This window comes from Capsella rubella, unplaced genomic scaffold, assembly GCF_000375325.1.
Source record: "Capsella rubella cultivar Monte Gargano unplaced genomic scaffold, Caprub1_0 scaffold_7, whole genome shotgun sequence".
Taxonomy (NCBI): domain Eukaryota; kingdom Viridiplantae; phylum Streptophyta; class Magnoliopsida; order Brassicales; family Brassicaceae; genus Capsella; species Capsella rubella.
This window is the reverse complement of record NW_006238917.1, coordinates 750798-768884: the sequence shown is the minus strand read 5'-3', so window position 1 is coordinate 768884 and position 18087 is coordinate 750798. Positions and strand designations below refer to the sequence as shown.

The 18087-nt window shown below is 38.5% G+C and overlaps 7 protein-coding genes across 7 annotated transcripts; 4 read left to right on the top strand and 3 right to left on the bottom strand.

Annotated features, from left to right (window-relative positions):
• Positions 1-329: 329 nt before the first annotated feature.
• Positions 330-2036, top strand: LOC17879311 (cinnamyl alcohol dehydrogenase 8). The gene is made up of 4 exons (XM_006285024.2): positions 330-493; positions 599-712; positions 843-1510; positions 1640-2036. The coding sequence occupies exons 1-4, from the start codon at positions 408-410 to the stop codon at positions 1849-1851; spliced, it is 1080 nt and encodes a 359-aa protein (XP_006285086.1). The 5' UTR covers positions 330-407; the 3' UTR covers positions 1852-2036.
• A 1084-nt stretch (positions 2037-3120) lies between these two features.
• LOC17877745 (dof zinc finger protein DOF4.7) lies at positions 3121-4085 on the top strand. The gene has a single exon (XM_006285773.2). It carries the CDS (start codon positions 3177-3179, stop codon positions 3918-3920), a length of 744 nt encoding a protein of 247 aa, XP_006285835.1. The 5' UTR covers positions 3121-3176; the 3' UTR covers positions 3921-4085.
• Positions 4086-4161: 76 nt separating this feature from the next.
• On the bottom strand, positions 4162-6162 carry LOC17878447 (pentatricopeptide repeat-containing protein At4g38010). Its single transcript, XM_006283396.2, has one exon. It carries the CDS (start codon positions 6046-6048, stop codon positions 4378-4380), a length of 1671 nt encoding a protein of 556 aa, XP_006283458.1. The 5' UTR covers positions 6049-6162; the 3' UTR covers positions 4162-4377.
• Positions 6163-6235: 73 nt separating this feature from the next.
• Positions 6236-7775, top strand: LOC17880924 (uncharacterized tRNA/rRNA methyltransferase YsgA). The gene is made up of 3 exons (XM_006283945.2): positions 6236-6692; positions 6844-7195; positions 7295-7775. Exons 1-3 carry the CDS (start codon positions 6373-6375, stop codon positions 7691-7693), a joined length of 1071 nt encoding a protein of 356 aa, XP_006284007.1. The 5' UTR covers positions 6236-6372; the 3' UTR covers positions 7694-7775.
• A 162-nt stretch (positions 7776-7937) lies between these two features.
• Positions 7938-11566, bottom strand: LOC17877839 (rhamnogalacturonate lyase). Its single transcript, XM_006283210.2, has 13 exons — positions 11475-11566; positions 10983-11043; positions 10733-10848; positions 10551-10604; positions 10115-10351; positions 9874-10021; positions 9601-9771; positions 9351-9515; positions 9144-9250; positions 8987-9065; positions 8593-8888; positions 8388-8504; positions 7938-8301 (listed from the first exon to the last, which is right to left on the bottom strand). The coding sequence occupies exons 1-13, from the start codon at positions 11564-11566 to the stop codon at positions 7938-7940; spliced, it is 2007 nt and encodes a 668-aa protein (XP_006283272.1).
• A 935-nt stretch (positions 11567-12501) lies between these two features.
• On the top strand, positions 12502-14674 carry LOC17879300 (probable glycosyltransferase At5g03795). Its single transcript, XM_006283720.2, has 5 exons — positions 12502-13075; positions 13215-13501; positions 13829-14061; positions 14166-14323; positions 14404-14674. The coding sequence occupies exons 1-5, from the start codon at positions 12575-12577 to the stop codon at positions 14503-14505; spliced, it is 1281 nt and encodes a 426-aa protein (XP_006283782.1). The 5' UTR covers positions 12502-12574; the 3' UTR covers positions 14506-14674.
• A 92-nt stretch (positions 14675-14766) lies between these two features.
• LOC17880267 (nucleobase-ascorbate transporter 11) lies at positions 14767-17924 on the bottom strand. Its single transcript, XM_006283163.2, has 10 exons — positions 17235-17924; positions 17013-17110; positions 16749-16919; positions 16566-16666; positions 16352-16487; positions 16217-16267; positions 15838-16125; positions 15514-15748; positions 15146-15426; positions 14767-15073 (listed from the first exon to the last, which is right to left on the bottom strand). The coding sequence occupies exons 1-10, from the start codon at positions 17791-17793 to the stop codon at positions 14861-14863; spliced, it is 2133 nt and encodes a 710-aa protein (XP_006283225.1). The 5' UTR covers positions 17794-17924; the 3' UTR covers positions 14767-14860.
• Positions 17925-18087: the final 163 nt, after the last annotated feature.

The following is an 18087-nucleotide window of genomic DNA, read 5'->3' as shown; positions in this document are numbered from 1 at the left end:
AGTCACTAAATACTGAAAATATGAATCATCTTTTTGATTTTATTTTTTAAAGACATATTTGTGATTTTTCTTTGCATTCGATTCCAATAATTGAAAAGAAAAAAAAAAAAGGAAGAAAAGAACTAGTTGGTGAGGAACTCTCGTGGAAAAAAAAAAAACTAATATCGTGAAAGTAAGTGCATGGTCCTAATTGCATCCAATCAAATCGGTTCCTCCTCATCAGTCATTTCCTATATTAAGGGATTTGTCTAAACCTTCTTATTATCATCTCAAAGTTCGCAACTGTAAGTGACATTTAATTTAAACTAAAAAGAAAAAAAAAAAAAAAAAAAAAAAAACAAAAGAGACACTTATTTGTGTTCGAATCCATTTCTCTCAATCTTATTGTTGTAATTTTGATCTCGAGTATGGGAAAGGTTCTCGAGAAAGAGGCGTTCGGATTGGCCGCAAATGACAATTCGGGAATTCTCTCACCTTTCCGTTTCTCTAGAAGGTTTCAAAATTGTTTTTTTTTTTATCTCTCTTTCAGTTTGGTTTCAATGTAATTATTGAACCTAATTATAAAGTTTTGGTGGAAATAATTAATGTATATGTGTAGGGAAACAGGAGAAAAGGATGTAAGATTCCAAGTGTTATTCTGTGGAATTTGTCACAGTGATTTGCATATGGTCAAGAACGAGTGGGGAATGTCAAAATATCCCCTTGTCCCTGGGTACGTAATTAATATCAATATATATATTACCAAATTTATTTCGAAGGATTCTTGGATGAGAGATCCTGAAATTTTTTTAAGGTCATTTTGAACGAGTAAAGAATGTTTATTTATCCTCTTGTTTTTTCAGGCATGAGATCGTCGGCGTGGTGACTGAATTCGGAGCCAAAGTGACTAAATTCAAAACCGGAGACAAAGTCGGAGTTGGGTGCTTGGTCGGCTCGTGCGGGTCATGTGACAGATGCACCGAAGGCATGGAAAACTACTGTCCGAAATTGATCCAAACGTACGGGTTTAAGTATTATGACGACACCATAACATGTGGTGGTTACTCCGACCACATGGTTTGCGATGAAGGTTTTGTCATCCGTATTCCCGACAATCTCCCAATGGACGCTGCCGCGCCGCTCCTCTGCGCTGGGATCACGGTCTATTCCCCTATGAAGTATCACGGGCTCGACAAACCTGGTATGCACATTGGTGTGGTTGGATTAGGCGGTTTGGGTCATGTAGGAGTTAAATTTGCCAAGGCTATGGGTTGCAAAGTTACGGTTATCAGTACTTCTGAGGGTAAGAGAGACGAGGCGATTAATCGGCTTGGTGCGGATACCTTCTTGGTGAGCCGTGACCCGAAGCAGATTAAGGATGCAATGGGGACTATGGATGGTATAATTGATACTGTATCTGCGACTCATCCACTTCTTCCATTGCTTGGTTTGCTGAAGCATAAGGGAATACTTGTTATGGTTGGTGCACCGGTGAAGCCACTCGAGCTACCGGTCTTGCCTCTCATCTTTGGTAATCTATATTTGTAGTAACAAACTAATCCGTGCGTTAAATTTGTAGTGTTAAGTTAGTGAACTGCGAGAATGACATCAATTTTTTTAAAAAAATTGTTTTGGTGGTTTTGCTATTTTGTATGTGTAGAGAGGAAAATGGTAGTGGGAAGCATGATAGGAGGGATAAAAGAGACTCAGGAGATGATGGATATGGCCGCAGAACACAACATCACCGCGGATATTGAGCTTATCTCTGCGGATTATGTCAACACCGCCATGGAACGGCTCGAGAAGGCCGACGTTAGATACCGATTTGTGATTGATGTTGCCAACACTTTGAAGCCTACCCCTAATTTATAAGTCTTGAGAATCAAATTTCCCAAAGCTTTTTCTTGCTTGTTTGGTTTGTCGTAATATATTTAAGTTTCGTGTTGTTTCCTGAGGAGGTTCAAGGTTGTATGACTGTATGGTATGCTTTAATCCGATTAATGAACTTGATTATTATAATTTCTATACTATATGATACGATTTTGAGGGCACACCTTACTAAGATTTCTATAGATTTCTTAGAAGAGCAATAGTGTAAACTCAGTTAATAGTGTAAACAAAATCAGTTTATCATCAAAGCTAATGTGTGAGAATTAGTTATCTTCATATTCGATGGAAGAGCAATAGAAGTGAAAAGTCAATGAGGATAATAAATGAACCGTACGTACGACTTGGGCATGTGTTGCATCCAACAAGAGAGGAGACAGGGAAGTTCGAGTTTGTTCCCAATGCGAGGAACTCCACTCCTTGATATGGCTTCTCTTTCTTTACCTCGTACCTTTTACCACTCATCTCTCCTTCACTCTCTCTTCCCTAGGTCGATCTTATCCTGTCTTGTCTGAATATTACATAATACAATAATATAAGAGATTTTTCGCTTCTACCATAAGAATGCGTAATTTATCATTTATCTCCATTTGATAACTGAAAACTCAGGAACATGTTTCTGAAGGCAATCTTTGCTCGACCAAATGAGTTTACCACATTGAACTATATATGTAAATTGTTTCCTAGTAACTATATAGGTAAATCATATAGTGGTGTAATATTCTAGAACTGGATGTATCAATTTAGGCATTTATAATTGGTGAATTATTCATCTAGAGGAACAGCTTAAATATTTCTTAACAACTATAGAACCCACTGCAACAAATCTGATATGAGTTGATTTTGGTGCTCACTGTTACACCCTTACTATAACAATAAAAAAATCTAATCTATATGTTGTTAATTAATCGTAATTAATACTAAAAGAAACTGAACCTAGCCAGAAACTTTTTTCTTTGCCAGAAGATTCAATCTCTGGCTATTTCACAAGTAGTCAGGGACGGTCACGCTTTTTTCACCTAGCGATTGATGCTAACGCCTAAATTGCGTACTAGTGGCGATATATACAACAAAACTAGTTGAATAACACATTCCTAGGCAGATACCATTTTATATGATGTCAAATAAAAATTAATATAAAATATACACATTCAGTTTAAGAAAAAGTTTTAAATATATATACTATACAATAAGCATGCATGTACATATTGTATATATATGTACTTTATATACGTCAATGCGTTCATATATATACATATGAAGATTCATAGAAATCACAAGAACGCATCTCCCCTCTCTTGCCCCATATCATGATGACGTCAGCCCATCAAAGCAACACCTCCAGCTTCAAACCACGCAGGATCAAGACGATGACGAAGCCACCACGTCAGAACAATAACAGAGAACCGTCGTCTCCAGCGACGCAGCCGGTTCTGAAGTGTCCGAGATGTGATTCAGTCAACACCAAATTCTGCTACTACAACAACTACAGCTTGTCTCAGCCACGTCACTACTGCAAGAACTGTCGCCGTTACTGGACACGTGGAGGCGCCCTACGTAACGTCCCCATCGGTGGCTCAACCCGAAACAAGAACAAGCCTTGCACCCTCCACGTCATCTCTTCTCCTCCTTTGTTCTCGACCGTGACGCCATCGTTGTCTCGCGAGCTTGTAAGAAACCATCCTTCGACGGCGATGATGATGATGAGTTCCGGTGGATTCTCCGGCTACATGTTTCCGTTGGACCCTAACTACAACCTTGCGTCATCTTCTTCCATCGAGTCTTTGAGTTCCTTTAACCAAGATTTGCACCAGAAGCTTCAACAACAGAGACTCGTCACTTCCATGTTTCACCAAGATTCTCTCCCGGTTAACGAGAAACCGGTTATGTTTCAGAACGTAGAGTTGATTCCTCCGCCGACGGCTACGACGGATTGGGTTTTCGATAGATCCGCCATGGGAGGAGCAACCAGTGGTAGTCATGAAGATAATGGTGATGGTGAGGGCAATATGGGAAATTGGTACCATAATGCTAGTAATAATGCTATGCTCTAATTATCACTGTAATTTACCATTATTAGTCTCTAATATCTGTAGCTAGCATGCAGAAGCTATGGATGAAAAAACCTTAGTATTAATCCTTTTCTCTTTCTTGTAATTTTTAGCATAATAAATTGCTTAATTTCCTAGCAAATAAAAAAATGAACTTTTGAATTTTAATCATTCTTGAGAAAATGCTAAATCAAGAATTTCTGTGATTTTAACCAAAAAAAAAGGATAATTTCTGTGAAAATAATCATGTACAATGTAACTGCATAAAAATTATAATTATAATATTATATACATACAATAAGGTGAAGAAGCGAGATGAACGTGAAGTAGAAGAGGACAAATTCAGCTTTGGGCAGAGAGACATGCGAGAAACTCATGAACTCTGTTATGTATGTATTGTAAGGCATTCTCGTATCTGGTGATCATGTTATTCATACATCATAATTTCATCATCATTATTCTATGCCATGAACTTCTCTATAGCACTTGATCCTGGAACCTTCGAGATACCTCTTACCTTCATCAACCTCCTAATTCTCGAAACATCATCCCATCTTTTATTAGCAGCAAAAATGTTAGACAGAAGAACATAAACGCCACTATCCTCAAACTCCATCTCTAAGAAACTATCCAATATCTCTTTAGGAAGCTCAATTAATGTCCCTCTACTCTTACAGGCACTAAGAATTGCTCCGCATATACGCACATCTGGTTTAACCGGCATTGCTTTAACGAGGTCTAGTGCTTCATCTATTAATCCAGCTCTACAGAGCAAATCAATTAAGCATCCATAATGCTCTAGCTTAGGAGATAGATTGTACTTTCTGGTTTTCATCTTATGGAAATATTTTCTCCCTTCATCCACTAAACCCGTGTGGCAACAAGCGTTTAACACCGCAAGAAAAGTTACCTGGTTCGGCTTAAAACCGAGGTCAACCATTTCTTCGAAATATTGGAGGGACTCATGTCCATGTCCATGGATAGCTAAACCACCTAACAGAGCATTCCAAGTAGAGACATTCTTACTTCTGATTCCCTTGAAAATCTCCAAAGATGTTTCGATGCAGCCACATTTTGCATACATATCAACAATAGCAGTTCCAATATATGTATCCCATTTAATTCCAGCGCTTACAACATATTCATGAACCCATCTTCCGTAATCCACAGCTCCCGAGCTAGCACAAGCAGAGAGAACACTTGTAAGTATATGCCCATCTGGCTTTATACCCGAAGACGTTTGCATCCGAGAAAACAATTCAATCGCCTCGTTAGGCCTTTTACATTGAACCAACCCACTAATCATACTATTCCAAGAAACTTTATCTTTCTTTTGCAATTCACCAAAAACTCTCATCGCATCAGACAATTGGTCACATTTCACATACATATCTATAAGAGCATTACCAGTCTCCAAGCTGATCAAAGATGCCCTTTTTAAAATCAATCCATGGATTCTTTGCCCTAAACTTAAACACCCTACCCGCCCACTTGAGACCAACGCACAAACATATGTAGCCAAATTAGGCTCAACATTCATCCTTGAAAACGTATCTAAAGCTTCCTTATACAACCCAGTCCTCGTGAAACCAGTTATAATACCAGTCCATGAAACTACATCTCTCACAGGCATTTGATCGAACACTTTACATGCATACCCTGAATCTCCGCACACTCCATACAGATGGACTAGCGAGTTTTGCACATAGATATCATCTGAAAACCCCATCTTCGTGACGATTCCATGAATCTGTTTCCCTTCTCCGATCCCTGAAAACTTCCCACATGCCTTGAAAACTGGAGGAAACGTGAACATGTCCGGTGAAAAGCCGTTACTCACAAATGCTCTGTAAACAAGAATCGTCACTCTTGGTTTATCGCAGACTGCGTAGCTCGATAAAAGTGTATTGTATGGAAACGAGCTCAACACAGAACGGATACTGTGGAGAATTACACAGCTGTAAGATGCAAAATCTGCGGATTTGCCCAGGAAGGTGACGACTTTGTTGATGACTATGTCATCACGAATAACATCACGAGAAATCAATTGAGTCTGTATCTGTTTGAAAACACGAAGGGAGCTGCATCGGCTGATCAATTCCAGAAGAACTGATTTCTCCGTCAAATGCATCACAAAATTGGTCGCAATTAGTGATCACCAAACAATCACGTATCGGGTTCCTCTATTAATCCGCATTTTTAAAACGAGTTGGATTCACAGAACGAACACGAAAGAACCAAATTTGCAGATTCATAGATGAAGAAGAAGCGAAGGTAGAACCAGAGAATGACGAAGAGAGTTTACCGTTAAAACGATCGCTTAATGGGCTTGTTAATGGGCCTAACTCTTTTTAATATATTGGGCTTTTGTACGAAATATGAAACTCTAAGGCCTTTTAGTCATCTTCTCCGCCTTGGCTTCACCGGAGAAGAAGAGAAATCGGATTAGTTGCAAATGGCAATGCATTGCGGATGTGCTTTCGCTTCACAACCTGTGTCACCACGTATCTTATTTGAGTTCAAACCTTCAGCTTCAAAGCTTCGAGCTTCATCAGCTCAATTCCCAAAAACCCAAATTCGGATAAACCCTTCAGATGATATTCTTATTAACAGTTTAGATAAGTCTCCGGAGATTAGAGTTTCGCTGCCGTCTCATGTGAATTCCATTACCAGCACTTCAAACCCTTTTGTCAAACACTGTCTGAAGCTCCGCCAAAGCTCCTCTTATCGCCACGTTCATGGCTCTGTTCTTGTCGTCGGAGCTATCCCAATTAGGTATGTATATTAGTGACCTTGTACTCTCAGTTTCTTGATTTATACTAAGATGACTGAGGGAAGTAGTCTACTTTTTTTACTTTATTTTGTGTTTGGTTTGTTTCTTGTGAAAATGGGTTCAAACGAGATAACTTTAATGCATTGTTCACAGGGAAGTATGCATCTTTCAAGAGAATAAGCTAGGAATCGCAACTGAAATTGAGTGCCTACTTCTCCACGAGGAAGCTCAGATTCCGCAAGGATTAGAGAATCTAAGTATCCGAATTGTTCGAGTAAGTTCTTTGGTGATGAAGAAACTCTCTGGAGTGCAATCTACTGAATCTGTTGAAGCCATTGCCCTGATGAGAATCCCTAACAGCTTCGTTGATCTTAAAGATGATCAAGACATCGTAAGAGGCTGCAGTAAATGGTTCCCTTCTGCTCACCGAGTTCTTGTTCTTGACAGCATACAGGACCCGGGGAACCTTGGCACATTAATCAGATCAGCTATGGCTTTTAATTGGGTACAAATGATCAGCCTTTCTTCTCAGTTCATTAGCTGTTGATTTGGAGATAAATCTCTAATGAGAGAATCATCTTACTCTGGCTAATGTTTATGATAGGATGGTGCATTTCTGCTTCCTGGTTGCTGCGATCCGTTCAACGACAAAGCTCTTCGAGCAAGCCGAGGTGCTTCGTTTCAACTGCCTATAGTTTCCGGCAACTGGAACCACCTTAAGCTTCTAGAACATGAGTTCCAGATGAAACTATTCGCTGGTCATCCATCAACTACGACTCAGAAACCAAAACCCGTGTCCAGACTTTCCCAAGAGTTTGCTCAGTCTGTAGCAGGGAAGCCTTTATGCTTGATTTTAGGTAGTGAAGGGAATGGTTTGTCAGACCAGTCACGGAAAGTATGCGAGCTTGTGAGCATTCCCATGGCAGGTGAATTTGAATCTCTTAACGTCTCTGTTGCTGGTGGCATTTTCTTGTTCATGCTTCAATCTTGTTCCGGTTTTTGAAAACCACATATAAGCTTGAACATTTATCAATCTTATAATGTTGTTAAGTAGTGCTAATCATAACAATCAAAATTCAAATCAATTTCTTAAAAAAATATTTTAAAAATAGAATAAAGTCAGTAAATCTCAAAAATCCTTTTGATCTATACAACTATAATCTCCTAAGTTAGGAGTCCTAACCATAGTGTTAAAAAAAAAAAGAAAAAGGAAAAACCAAGTCCTAACGACTAATGACTATATGATTCTAATCTCTAGAAGGCTCTTCTAGACGAATGTAATCATACATAAGACCTTCAAATGGTCCTTGTGCTTTAGCTTGTCGAAGATAAATCGTGTTGGTTCCAGTTTTTAGCAACCTTCCAGGCACACTGATGCTATAAAGCCGGTAGATTCCATGGATTCCGTGTCTTGCTATAGCATTGTCTTTTCCAATATTACCTGTTGAGAACAACGGCCACGAGTTTTGGTTATTGATCCGAACTTGTAAATTAGCCCGTGACGCCGAGGCTAAAGCTAACTGCAATGTGTAGCTGCCTCCCCAGTTTACGTATGGAAGCTGAAACATTATCTGCCATGTCGTTGGCGCGTAAGTTAAATCACCGGTGTTCCTGCAGAACAAGCGAATCAAAATTAATGTCTATTCAAGAATTCACTGAAAGTTTCAGACTTTTTTCGTATTAATGCAACTTCTAACCTTGTGACATGAGCGTAGAACCAGTCCTGGCTATAGTTACTAGCTCCAATTGTGTAGACGAGATCATGATTTGGATACAACTCTGTGTATCGTTGCCACAAGCCGTACTGCCTAAACCTGTGAAACAATCAAACCGGAACACTATCAGACCCAAAACCGGGTTTGCAACAATGTGAACAGGAATTAAAAGATTTAGAGACTTTACTTGTCAGTGTGGTTTAAGTATGGGTTCATTGTAGTCTTGTACGGCTCTGGTACAAAGTATTCTCGGGCAGTTCGATCTGGTACACCAATCTCCCATAACGTCGGACCGTTCCTAGGTGGCTCGTACACAACTCTACCAAGACTAATCTCTGAACCTGCAGCTACGTCAACACGGTTTTGGTATCGAAAGTCCCCAATAAAACCAGGAACCCATCCATACAGATTGTAAGTTCCCGGTCTAACGTTATCAATCGTGAAGTAACCGGTTTCGTCAGTCTTTGTCCAAAATTGATACCCCTGAAAAAAGAATCAGCGATCAACAGTGTACATGCAATCGATTATTCAGTAAATTACATTAAAGTTCAAAGAAGATAGACCAAAGTGTAATAACAAACCTTAGTATTTGTCTGCCACGAACCAGCTTCTCCCGGTGGTGCTAAACCGACATATGCAGATCCTCCCGACGTCAAGAATCTAAAAAATAATTTTGTCAAAACATAAAAGATTAATCGATCGATCAATCAAAAAAGATTACCTAAAATAAATCAATACCTGTCGTTGACTAGGAGACGACCAGTGACGGTTCCTCTTTCTTGACGAGTAGGAAAGTCAGAGGATGCTACAAAATCGTACGGCCAGGCTTTGACTTCTTTTTCGGACTGGAAATTTTATATCATGAAAAACAATTAACGTCTCTTCTTTGCAAATTACTTTTAATTTATGAAAAGACGAATAAAAATAAATAAATTATATATCAACCTGTTGTTTGGCATCTTCCCATAATAGATGTCGAGGATCATTGCCGGTAGAGTGCTCATCAGAGTTCAAGTAAATAAAAATAGGACCCAAGACCTTTTTCCACGATTCACCAGTTTCGTAATGTGTCTTCATGTCCGCACCAACATAATGCCCGCTTATAAATGTCTACATATATTACCTAAAGATTAATACTATTTACTTAAAATGTAATATTCCATTTTGCTGATTGGCTTTGGGTGGATCTCCTTACCGAGATAGCAGTAGGACCGACGTGAGACGTGAGCTCTTGTTTGATCGGTCCACCGGAGCGGTATTCGCCGCTGGGTGAGATGATCCAAAAGCCGACATTGGACTTGGGTGAGATCCAACCGTGCACCTTGTTGTCTTTGATCTCACATGTGTACTGGTACTTGTCATCCACCTTAAATATCATATTCAAATTAACAATCAAGACTCGGGTGCAAGAACAATTTAACATGTAACTTTAGAAAATATGCAAATATATGGATAACGAATAGTTAACCTGGTTTTTGAACATCGAGTTGTGAGGATGAGTCAATTGTACAGCCTCTTTATAAGCAAGAGCCTTGGCATGGCCACGATTGATGTCACGGTCATCCTCCGTTGGCATTTCTCTTTGCCGATCATCCGCCACCACCATGTAATGGAATCTAACAAATACATTTTGCTACAGTTTAGATAAACTTTCTTCTTGTATTATATATAATAATACACTACAGCACTGGAATGGTATAAGATGATACCTCTCTGGGTTGAGTTTGAAAGCGATTCGAATTAAACCCATCTCGAGTTCTGGCCACTCGGGAAGTCTCTCGAAGATTCCATACGTGTAGAATCCTGAAGTATTTGCACGTATGATATACCTCTTGTCTACGTTTAATGGAATATGATCAGAACCAACACCCTCCCATGTTCTAGAGAACGAGATCTCCACTTGTTCTTCCGTTTGAGTGATGATTCTAAATTTGGTTCCTTCGATTCTGAACCAAAAAAAAAATACCCAGATAAATGTGTATAAAATTAAAAGGATTAGCCAGACATAACAATTACCATGAAAATAATAATTTATAAACCCTAATATAAGTACATGCTCTATAATTGTGAACGTGTGTTTTGTTTTGTTAATTAGTTTTGAACTGACAAAACAGACCAAGTATTAACTAAACTGTAGTTAATTACCGATCTAAGCCGCCCTGGCGAATGTTTTCTCCTTGCCACATTATGTCCCAATACCTACATTAAATCAAATTAATTAAACCAGGACAAGTTTATGTACTTGTATATATAACATAAGCTTTTGTTATATAATAATAAAATTAATTAATTACTAAATAGTACTAGTTTATTGAAAAATTAATCACCCTCGAGCTCGGAGATGTGGAGAGAGAACATTATCGATCCCTTTGTATTTGATCCCAGTTACAAGTCCTTCAGGGCTTGAGAAACTGACTCTGATAATCCCATTGTCCACTATCACCTAGGTTTAGTTGGTTTTTTTTTTTTTTATATACAAAACATTAGCATATATTATCCAAACATTATTATTAGCATATATATAATCTTTTGATTACTGATCAAGAAAAATATTGTATATCATCATTAAATCCATACCTCTCGAGTCCCATGTCTGTTTTTAATCTGCTGCACTGTTGGAGCTCTTCCATCCAAGTTCCTGAAGAATCATAACAAATTAACAGTTATGCATAAATAAACTAGAGTCAATGCATTACCCTTAGTGTACATACAAAAAAATTAATTTAAGTTAACTCTAACGCAAAGAGGGAGGTTTGAATTTGTTTCTAATGTTATGATATATATAAGAAATTGTAACCTTAAAAAAAAAGATCGACTCTTACAAGTTACTACACAAATCCAAGCTAAGAGCATATATATATATATATACACACGTAATACATCTTTTTTATGCATCCAAAGGGTCTTTCTGGTAATCAAAATTTCTGAGTAAAAATCTAGAATATCTACGAAACTCACACGAGAATCACATGCTTAGCAAACAAAAAAACAACGAAATATGTATGAGAATTGAGAAACAACATATGTATATACATGTTTAACATATAAAGAACAGTGAAATAAACTGACCTTGTTGGCTTAGAAAAGGCGATTGGAAGAAGAAACAACAGAAGGAAACAAAAAACTAAGGAAGCTGTCTTCTTCTTCTTCTGCGAAGCCATCTTTCTTTCTTTCAAAATCTTCAGATCGATATAAATAATTAACGTAAGAAACTAAAGAAAAAGATCTTTGCTTGTATGCATATTTATATATGCGAGTGTATGTGGGTTTTAATTTGTTAAACAAAGTCCAAGACTAAACGGGAATAGATAGGTGCACCAAAACCTAACTAGGAGTTACTTTGACTTCTGATCAACATTAGAAATTAATCTAATATGGCGACTTAGATTCGTACAAAGATTACGTAAAAAGATTTAGTTTCTGAAATTTCCTTTTTTTATACGGAGGTACATGTATATAAAAAGTGGAAGTTTTCCTAATGAAAAAAATTTAAGTGGAGGTTTTCCTAATGAAACAATTATTAATTATTAAATTTTCCTTTAACACAGAAAAAGTTATAATTTTTTTTTTTAAGTTATAATTTTTCTTAAGAATGTTTCTTTTATCGTCTTTTTTTTTTGTTTACATAATGCATACACAAAGTTGTAACGTTCGTATTGGATGCATGAACTAAATGAGGTGACAAACAATTTGAAAATGTAAATAATTGTATGATTGTAGTATTTAGAATCCGTACATGATTATACTAGATGATTTTGTTTCACCAACAGAATGGTCTAGTCCATAACACACTTTTCTGTTTATTTTCTTATAACATTCTTATGGTAAAGAGTAATAACCATGAAATAGCCAATATCCAAACACAAATGTAAAAGAAGTTAAAAAAAAAAAAACCCAACCTATTTGATTGATTAGTCCAGATTGCAATCAGAAATTTATCGTAATTATATTTTTTTTAAACCTATTAAAACAAATTGATTGATTCATAAACAAAAATAATATGAGTAAGAGAATTAAGAAACAATAATATAAAAATAGTTTAATGTAAAAAAAAAAAAAAGAACCCACAAAAATAAGCATGTGAGCTCACACACAAAAGACAGCTAAAAGAGCTAAATGCAGAGAGATTGATTGATTCAATCTGAAAGAGCTTTAGATCCGACCCGACGATGACGATCGTTAAACCGTCGCAGTTCTCCGGCGGCGGATCTTCGCCGTTATGTTCACTCAAAGGCTCACTCCTCACCGTCGCTGTTCTCACTTTCGTTTCCCTTTTCTACCTCTCTCTCAATTCCTTGCGCACTTCGCCGCCGTCTCCGGTCGTGGTAACGCCGATTCATGTTCCTCAGACCTTTGCGAAGGAAGGTAATACCGATAACAACGACGAAGGCGCAGCACCGACGACGGAAGAAGAAAATTATTCCGATGTTTATCACTCGCCGGAAGCTTTCCGACTGAATTACGCCGAGATGGAGAAGAGATTCAAGGTTTATATTTATCCCGACGGCGATCCAAACACGTTTTATCAGACGCCGAGGAAAGTGACCGGTAAATATGCTAGTGAGGGTTACTTCTTTCAGAACATTAGAGAGAGCCGATTTCGAACCCTAGATCCAGATGAGGCGGATCTCTTCTTCATTCCAATCTCTTGTCACAAGATGCGAGGCAAAGTAAGATTTTTTCAGACTTCGATCCACTGATAATTGCAATTCCATGATATTAGGATTTAGAAAGATGAAATTTGGGAATTCGCTCTGAGTTTTTGGGGCAGTTTTTGATGATGATTGATTTGATGGTGTTTTGTTGCAGGGAACATCATATGAAAACATGACTGTGATTGTTCAAGATTATGTTGATGGATTGATAGCTAAGTACCCTTATTGGAATAGAACCTTGGGAGCTGATCACTTCTTTGTCACCTGTCACGACGTTGGTGTTAGAGCATTCGAGGGATCTCCACTTCTGATTAAGAATACAATTAGGGTTGTGTGCTCACCGAGCTACAATGTAGGTTTTATTCCTCACAAAGATGTTGCTTTGCCTCAAGTTCTTCAGCCATTTGCACTCCCTGCCGGCGGGAATGATGTTGAAAATCGGTAAACTAGACTCCTTGTCGTTTTTTCTTCGTGTCATTTTGCATTCAGTTGTTGGAAGATAAATATCACTAGCCGTCTCTCTTCGATTAGGAGCTCTGTAAATGTTTAAAGTTTATAGCTTTGCTGTTTAATTCCCCTGGGATACAAATAATTTAGAATGGCCCAATCTTGTGATCAGCGAGAGAGGCTTTTAAAGGTTCTTAAACTAATTTGATAGTGGAGTTTTATTGTTAACTCATTTTCTTGTCATTCTTTATCTCAATCTGTAGCTTGATTTATCAGTCGCATCCTCAATGTTACTAATTTTGTTAAACTTCGATGTTACAGGACAACCCTTGGTTTTTGGGCTGGTCATCGAAATTCCAAGATACGGGTAATACTTGCCCGTGTGTGGGAAAACGATACAGAGCTTGATATATCAAACAACAGAATTAACAGGGCTACAGGGCATTTAGTGTATCAGAAGAGATTCTACAGGACTAAATTCTGCATATGCCCTGGCGGTTCTCAAGTCAACAGCGCTCGCATAACTGACTCGATTCATTATGGATGTATCCCTGGTACATGTTCTTATACTCTTTCTGCACTCATCAGAACGCTATACCTTCAAAGAAACTGAAATAATAATGCATTTTGTTATTCTGTCGATTTTATTTTTGGACAGTCATATTATCAGACTACTATGACCTCCCTTTCAACGACATCCTGGGTTGGCGAAAATTCGCGGTTGTACTTAGAGAGCGGGATGTCTATAACCTTAAGCAGATCCTCAAGAACATACCTCAGTCTGAGTTTGTCTCGTTACATAACAACTTGGTGAAGGTAAAATTCTCACCCTTTTCTTCAACGTTGTATACAAAGTGAGCTCATCAAGACAGGTGATTGGCTTTGTTATTGTGCAGGTGCAAAAGCATTTTCAGTGGAACTCGCCTCCTGTCAGATTTGACGCATTTCACATGATCATGTATGAACTATGGTTACGCCACCACGTCATCAAGTACTGATAGAGGACTCTTTTTTTCTTTCTTTTTTTCTTCAACCGCGTAGATACGGTCCCAAGCCAAAAAAAAGCTAGCATGTACACCTCTTGTAAGTTTTAATTATCATAGCTTATAACAGTAACACGGATCAACAACATTTCATTCTTTGAGGAAAATTCATTATTTTTGTGTATGTATACTCTGTTTTCATCCTGTCAGTTAGTCAGTTTCTTTATAGGGTTCAGAAACGCAAACTCAACACTATAGGGACTATCACTACGATGATTGTCACCCACAAACCTCTTTTCATGATAACATTTTTCTTCCATATATAGTAAGAAAATATCGAAGAAACTGAAATTAGAGCTAAATCATCTACTTAACAACATCTGCAACCAAAAATCTGAGCAAACTTTTTTGGCAATGAGTAATCAGCTTGCATCTCAGGGTCCATCTCCATGTCCTCGGCTCTTGTCCACACATATACCCCTCGCTCTTCCTTACTACCTGGTACAGTGTTGTCCAGTACGAAAGCCACTAGAAAGGTTACAACCATATTTAGAGATAGCACTGCGTTCATTGCAAAATCAAGCTGCAAGAAGAGAGTCAGTCATTCATTGTCCAAGAAAATGATAATCAATGCAATGAAAGGAAAGTGGCTTACTTGCTCGATACCCGTTTGGAATGGTCCGCTTGACGCGGCTCCAAAGGGCAGATAATAGCTTGGTAGTATTAGACTGGATAGCGGCTGGTACTGCTGGAAGTAAACAGGGATGGATAATCCAAGAAACAGTGAGACTCCAACTATTGTTATGTTCCTAAAGCTTGCTGTTTGTGTATATCGAAGATTCGATAGACCTAGAGCCACTGTAAGTGCCCATATAAAGCATAGTACTGAAGCAGCCAACGCCTGTGGTACTGAAGCAAGAATCGCGCCTAATTTTCCTGTCAAGTTTCAAAGAAATTCACAAAATGGATTAAATGATATGACAAAGAATTTAAACTTTGGATCATTCGTTGGATGGTGCTTACCTAAAAATGACAATACTATTAAGAACATAGCTCCTATCGTCAAAGCTCTTCGGCTAGCCACCTTGGTGATGTTGATTGTATGAATATTTTCAGTTAAAGTGGTTGATCCGGTTCCTGAACCCCAGATCCCAGCCAATAAACTGCAAAAACCTTCTAATGCAACACCCCTACTGACAATTCCCCGGGTTGGGCGCTTAGCATTCACTAACATAGATGCAGAATGATATGTTCCAACCTACAAGTGCACCAATACCAACACTTTAACAGCAAGATCATACCTTTAGGGGTTGAAAAAAGGAATGGCAACGAGGAAAGAGTACCTACCGAATCCACTGATGCAACCAAAGACACAAATATCATAATGATAGAAGTTCTCATGTGACAACTTGGAAATCCCCATTGAAATGGGTAAGGGATTCTGACCCAAGAAGCAGTTCTCCAAGCATTTGAAGCATCTGTTCTGCAATGCTTCATAGTATATGCATGCTTCTTACACTGATCTATCAATATGTTAGAGCTCGGTATGTCCGCGTTGCAGCCTGTGTAGTCATATGCCCCACCAACAGTTAAAAAGAATGCATATGTCCATACGATCAGAGCACTCAGTGGCACCTGGCAACATAATAGCAAAAGCAAAGGCCTGATTCCTCGAAAAAAGGTTTGAAACTTGACACTTCACGTATACAAAGGATAAACTACATACTGCGTAAATTCGGAATAAGCGATGCCCAAAGAGTGAAACTCCACGGAGATACTGAAAAGAAGTGAGATTAAAAGAAATCCTTTATCAAAGAGATAGAAAAATGCTTCTATTATTCAAGCTGAGGCAGTTTCTTACCAAAGTGAAAATGAGAAGCAAAAGTACCAAGGGAACGCTTATCTCCACACAAGTACCAGCTTGCGGAAATCCATAGCCAAAGAATGCTAATCCTACTGCAGCTACAGTTGGGGCTACTACGACAGGATTAATAAATCTGAAAATAGAGTTTAAGAAGAAAATGTGATATCTGTGAGGTGTAACTAAACCAAGAAACAGCAGTTTCTAGAGTTACCTAAGAAAAAGAGACATGAGACCACTGAATCCCAATATACACTGGAATAATGAACCAACAATTATAGCTCCCTGTAGTTCTCTCATTGTGTCCCGAAATTTCTGCGCGGAATTGAAACACCAGATTATCGTAACGTTCCAAGAACTCAAAACCCTCCTTTCTGATTTATATTTGTAAACATACATGCTCAGTGAGGTTCCTGAACTCCTCAGAGTTAATGATAACTAAAACTGGGGCCAAGTAAACAAAGGAGCTTCCTTGAACCAACGGAAGCCGAGTACCGAAATAAGAGTGAAGTATAGTTGTAACTCCAGTAAGAAGCAGCATTGTTGAAATCACTGCGGCAGTATCTTTCTATCATCATAAAAGGTCAAACACTAATCAAGAACAAAACAACGACGTTTCCCAAGTTAAGTATCCATGGAAGAAGAAGAAGAAGAAGCTTACATCGGAACCATCCATGGCTGGTACAATGACCAGAGGAATAAACACAAGTGAACCAACAAGTGACAGATAGTGTTGTAGACCGTAATAAATAAGTGGAACTGCATTTCAATTTCAAATTCAACAAAAATAAATTCTTTCATTACCATGTGTTTGAAAATAATGTTCCTTTATTCTACGTAACACAAAATGTAACCGTTGACGAAGCGGAGATTGAAAACTAACCAAATCCAGGATTGTCTCTAAGACCAAACTTCATCACAGAGGGTTTAGGCCATTGTCCATCTTCTGTTGATTCCTCACCGCCTGGATAGTAAAACCCATTTTCCAAATCCTTATTGAGTTTCCCGCCTTCATACTCCGTCTCCGACGTTGGCTCATTCCGGTTCAGTCTCCTCTCTTCCTCTACTCTAGACCCGGGCTCAGAACCGGGGGCTGATCCGGTTACGTGTTCGATTTCGGGTCTATTTCGTCCCAAAATGGGGTCGATCTCGGTTTTATGAGACGACCCAGGAGGGACTGTTTGATCTCTACCTTTTTGCGGATACAAATTAGAGCTTTCACCAAACTTGGTACGAGTACTCGTGCTGGTTTCACCGGAGTAATCGGAGACAAAACCAGTTTTTTTGGCCCAAGATCTTAAGTCTCTCGGATTCAAATCCTTTCTAGGCAAAAAGGGTTCTACTCTCTTCAAGAAAGCACCGAACTTTCTCTCGCCATTACCACCACCACTTCCTTTACCCTTATTACCAGCACCCGGATCCAAACCCGACCCGGACTCCATTGTTTCCAAAAATACTCAAAGCTTTAAGATTTAAGAGAGACTAGGAGCTTGTGATCTGAGCTGAACTTTTAAGTTAAGTTCATTTTCCAGCTTCTTCTTTTACTTCCTTTTTCTGGCTAGCTTTTTGGCTCTCAAGTGAGAAACAGAGAGCGTCGTTACTTCTCTTTTCTCACTCCTGTCGACATCAGCGGTTTTGTCTCTACCTCCAATTATATGACTAAACTACCCTCATTATGTACGAAAATACTGTATTACAGTATAACCATGATTAATTTAAATTTTAAAGCAATGAAA

Bases quoted from the DNA above. Each gene is read 5' to 3' on its own strand.
- LOC17877745 (XM_006285773.2), top strand. From the start codon at position 3,177: ATGATGACGTCAGCCCATCAAAGCAACACCTCCAGCTTCAAACCACGC.
- LOC17878447 (XM_006283396.2), bottom strand. From the start codon at position 6,048: ATGCATTTGACGGAGAAATCAGTTCTTCTGGAATTGATCAGCCGATGC.
- LOC17879300 (XM_006283720.2), top strand. From the start codon at position 12,575: ATGACGATCGTTAAACCGTCGCAGTTCTCCGGCGGCGGATCTTCGCCG. The intron at 13,076-13,214 runs GTAAGATTTTTT...GTTTTGTTGCAG, and splicing joins GTCACAAGATGCGAGGCAAA to GGAACATCATATGAAAACAT. The intron at 13,502-13,828 runs GTAAACTAGACT...TCGATGTTACAG, and splicing joins GGGAATGATGTTGAAAATCG to GACAACCCTTGGTTTTTGGG.
- LOC17879311 (XM_006285024.2), top strand. From the start codon at position 408: ATGGGAAAGGTTCTCGAGAAAGAGGCGTTCGGATTGGCCGCAAATGAC. The intron at 713-842 runs GTACGTAATTAA...TTGTTTTTTCAG, and splicing joins AAATATCCCCTTGTCCCTGG to GCATGAGATCGTCGGCGTGG. The intron at 1,511-1,639 runs GTAATCTATATT...TTGTATGTGTAG, and splicing joins GGTCTTGCCTCTCATCTTTG to AGAGGAAAATGGTAGTGGGA.
- LOC17880924 (XM_006283945.2), top strand. From the start codon at position 6,373: ATGGCAATGCATTGCGGATGTGCTTTCGCTTCACAACCTGTGTCACCA. The intron at 6,693-6,843 runs GTATGTATATTA...CATTGTTCACAG, and splicing joins GTCGGAGCTATCCCAATTAG to GGAAGTATGCATCTTTCAAG. The intron at 7,196-7,294 runs GTACAAATGATC...TGTTTATGATAG, and splicing joins CAGCTATGGCTTTTAATTGG to GATGGTGCATTTCTGCTTCC.
- LOC17880267 (XM_006283163.2), bottom strand. From the start codon at position 17,793: ATGGAGTCCGGGTCGGGTTTGGATCCGGGTGCTGGTAATAAGGGTAAA. The intron at 16,126-16,216 runs GTATGTAGTTTA...TTATGTTGCCAG, and splicing joins GCTTATTCCGAATTTACGCA to GTGCCACTGAGTGCTCTGAT. The intron at 15,427-15,513 runs GTAAGCACCATC...GAAACTTGACAG, and splicing joins AATAGTATTGTCATTTTTAG to GAAAATTAGGCGCGATTCTT.
- LOC17877839 (XM_006283210.2), bottom strand. From the start codon at position 11,566: ATGGCTTCGCAGAAGAAGAAGAAGACAGCTTCCTTAGTTTTTTGTTTC. The intron at 10,352-10,550 runs GTAATTAACTAC...TTTTTGGTTCAG, and splicing joins CGCCAGGGCGGCTTAGATCG to AATCGAAGGAACCAAATTTA. The intron at 9,516-9,600 runs GTAAGGAGATCC...TAATATATGTAG, and splicing joins TCGGTCCTACTGCTATCTCG to ACATTTATAAGCGGGCATTA.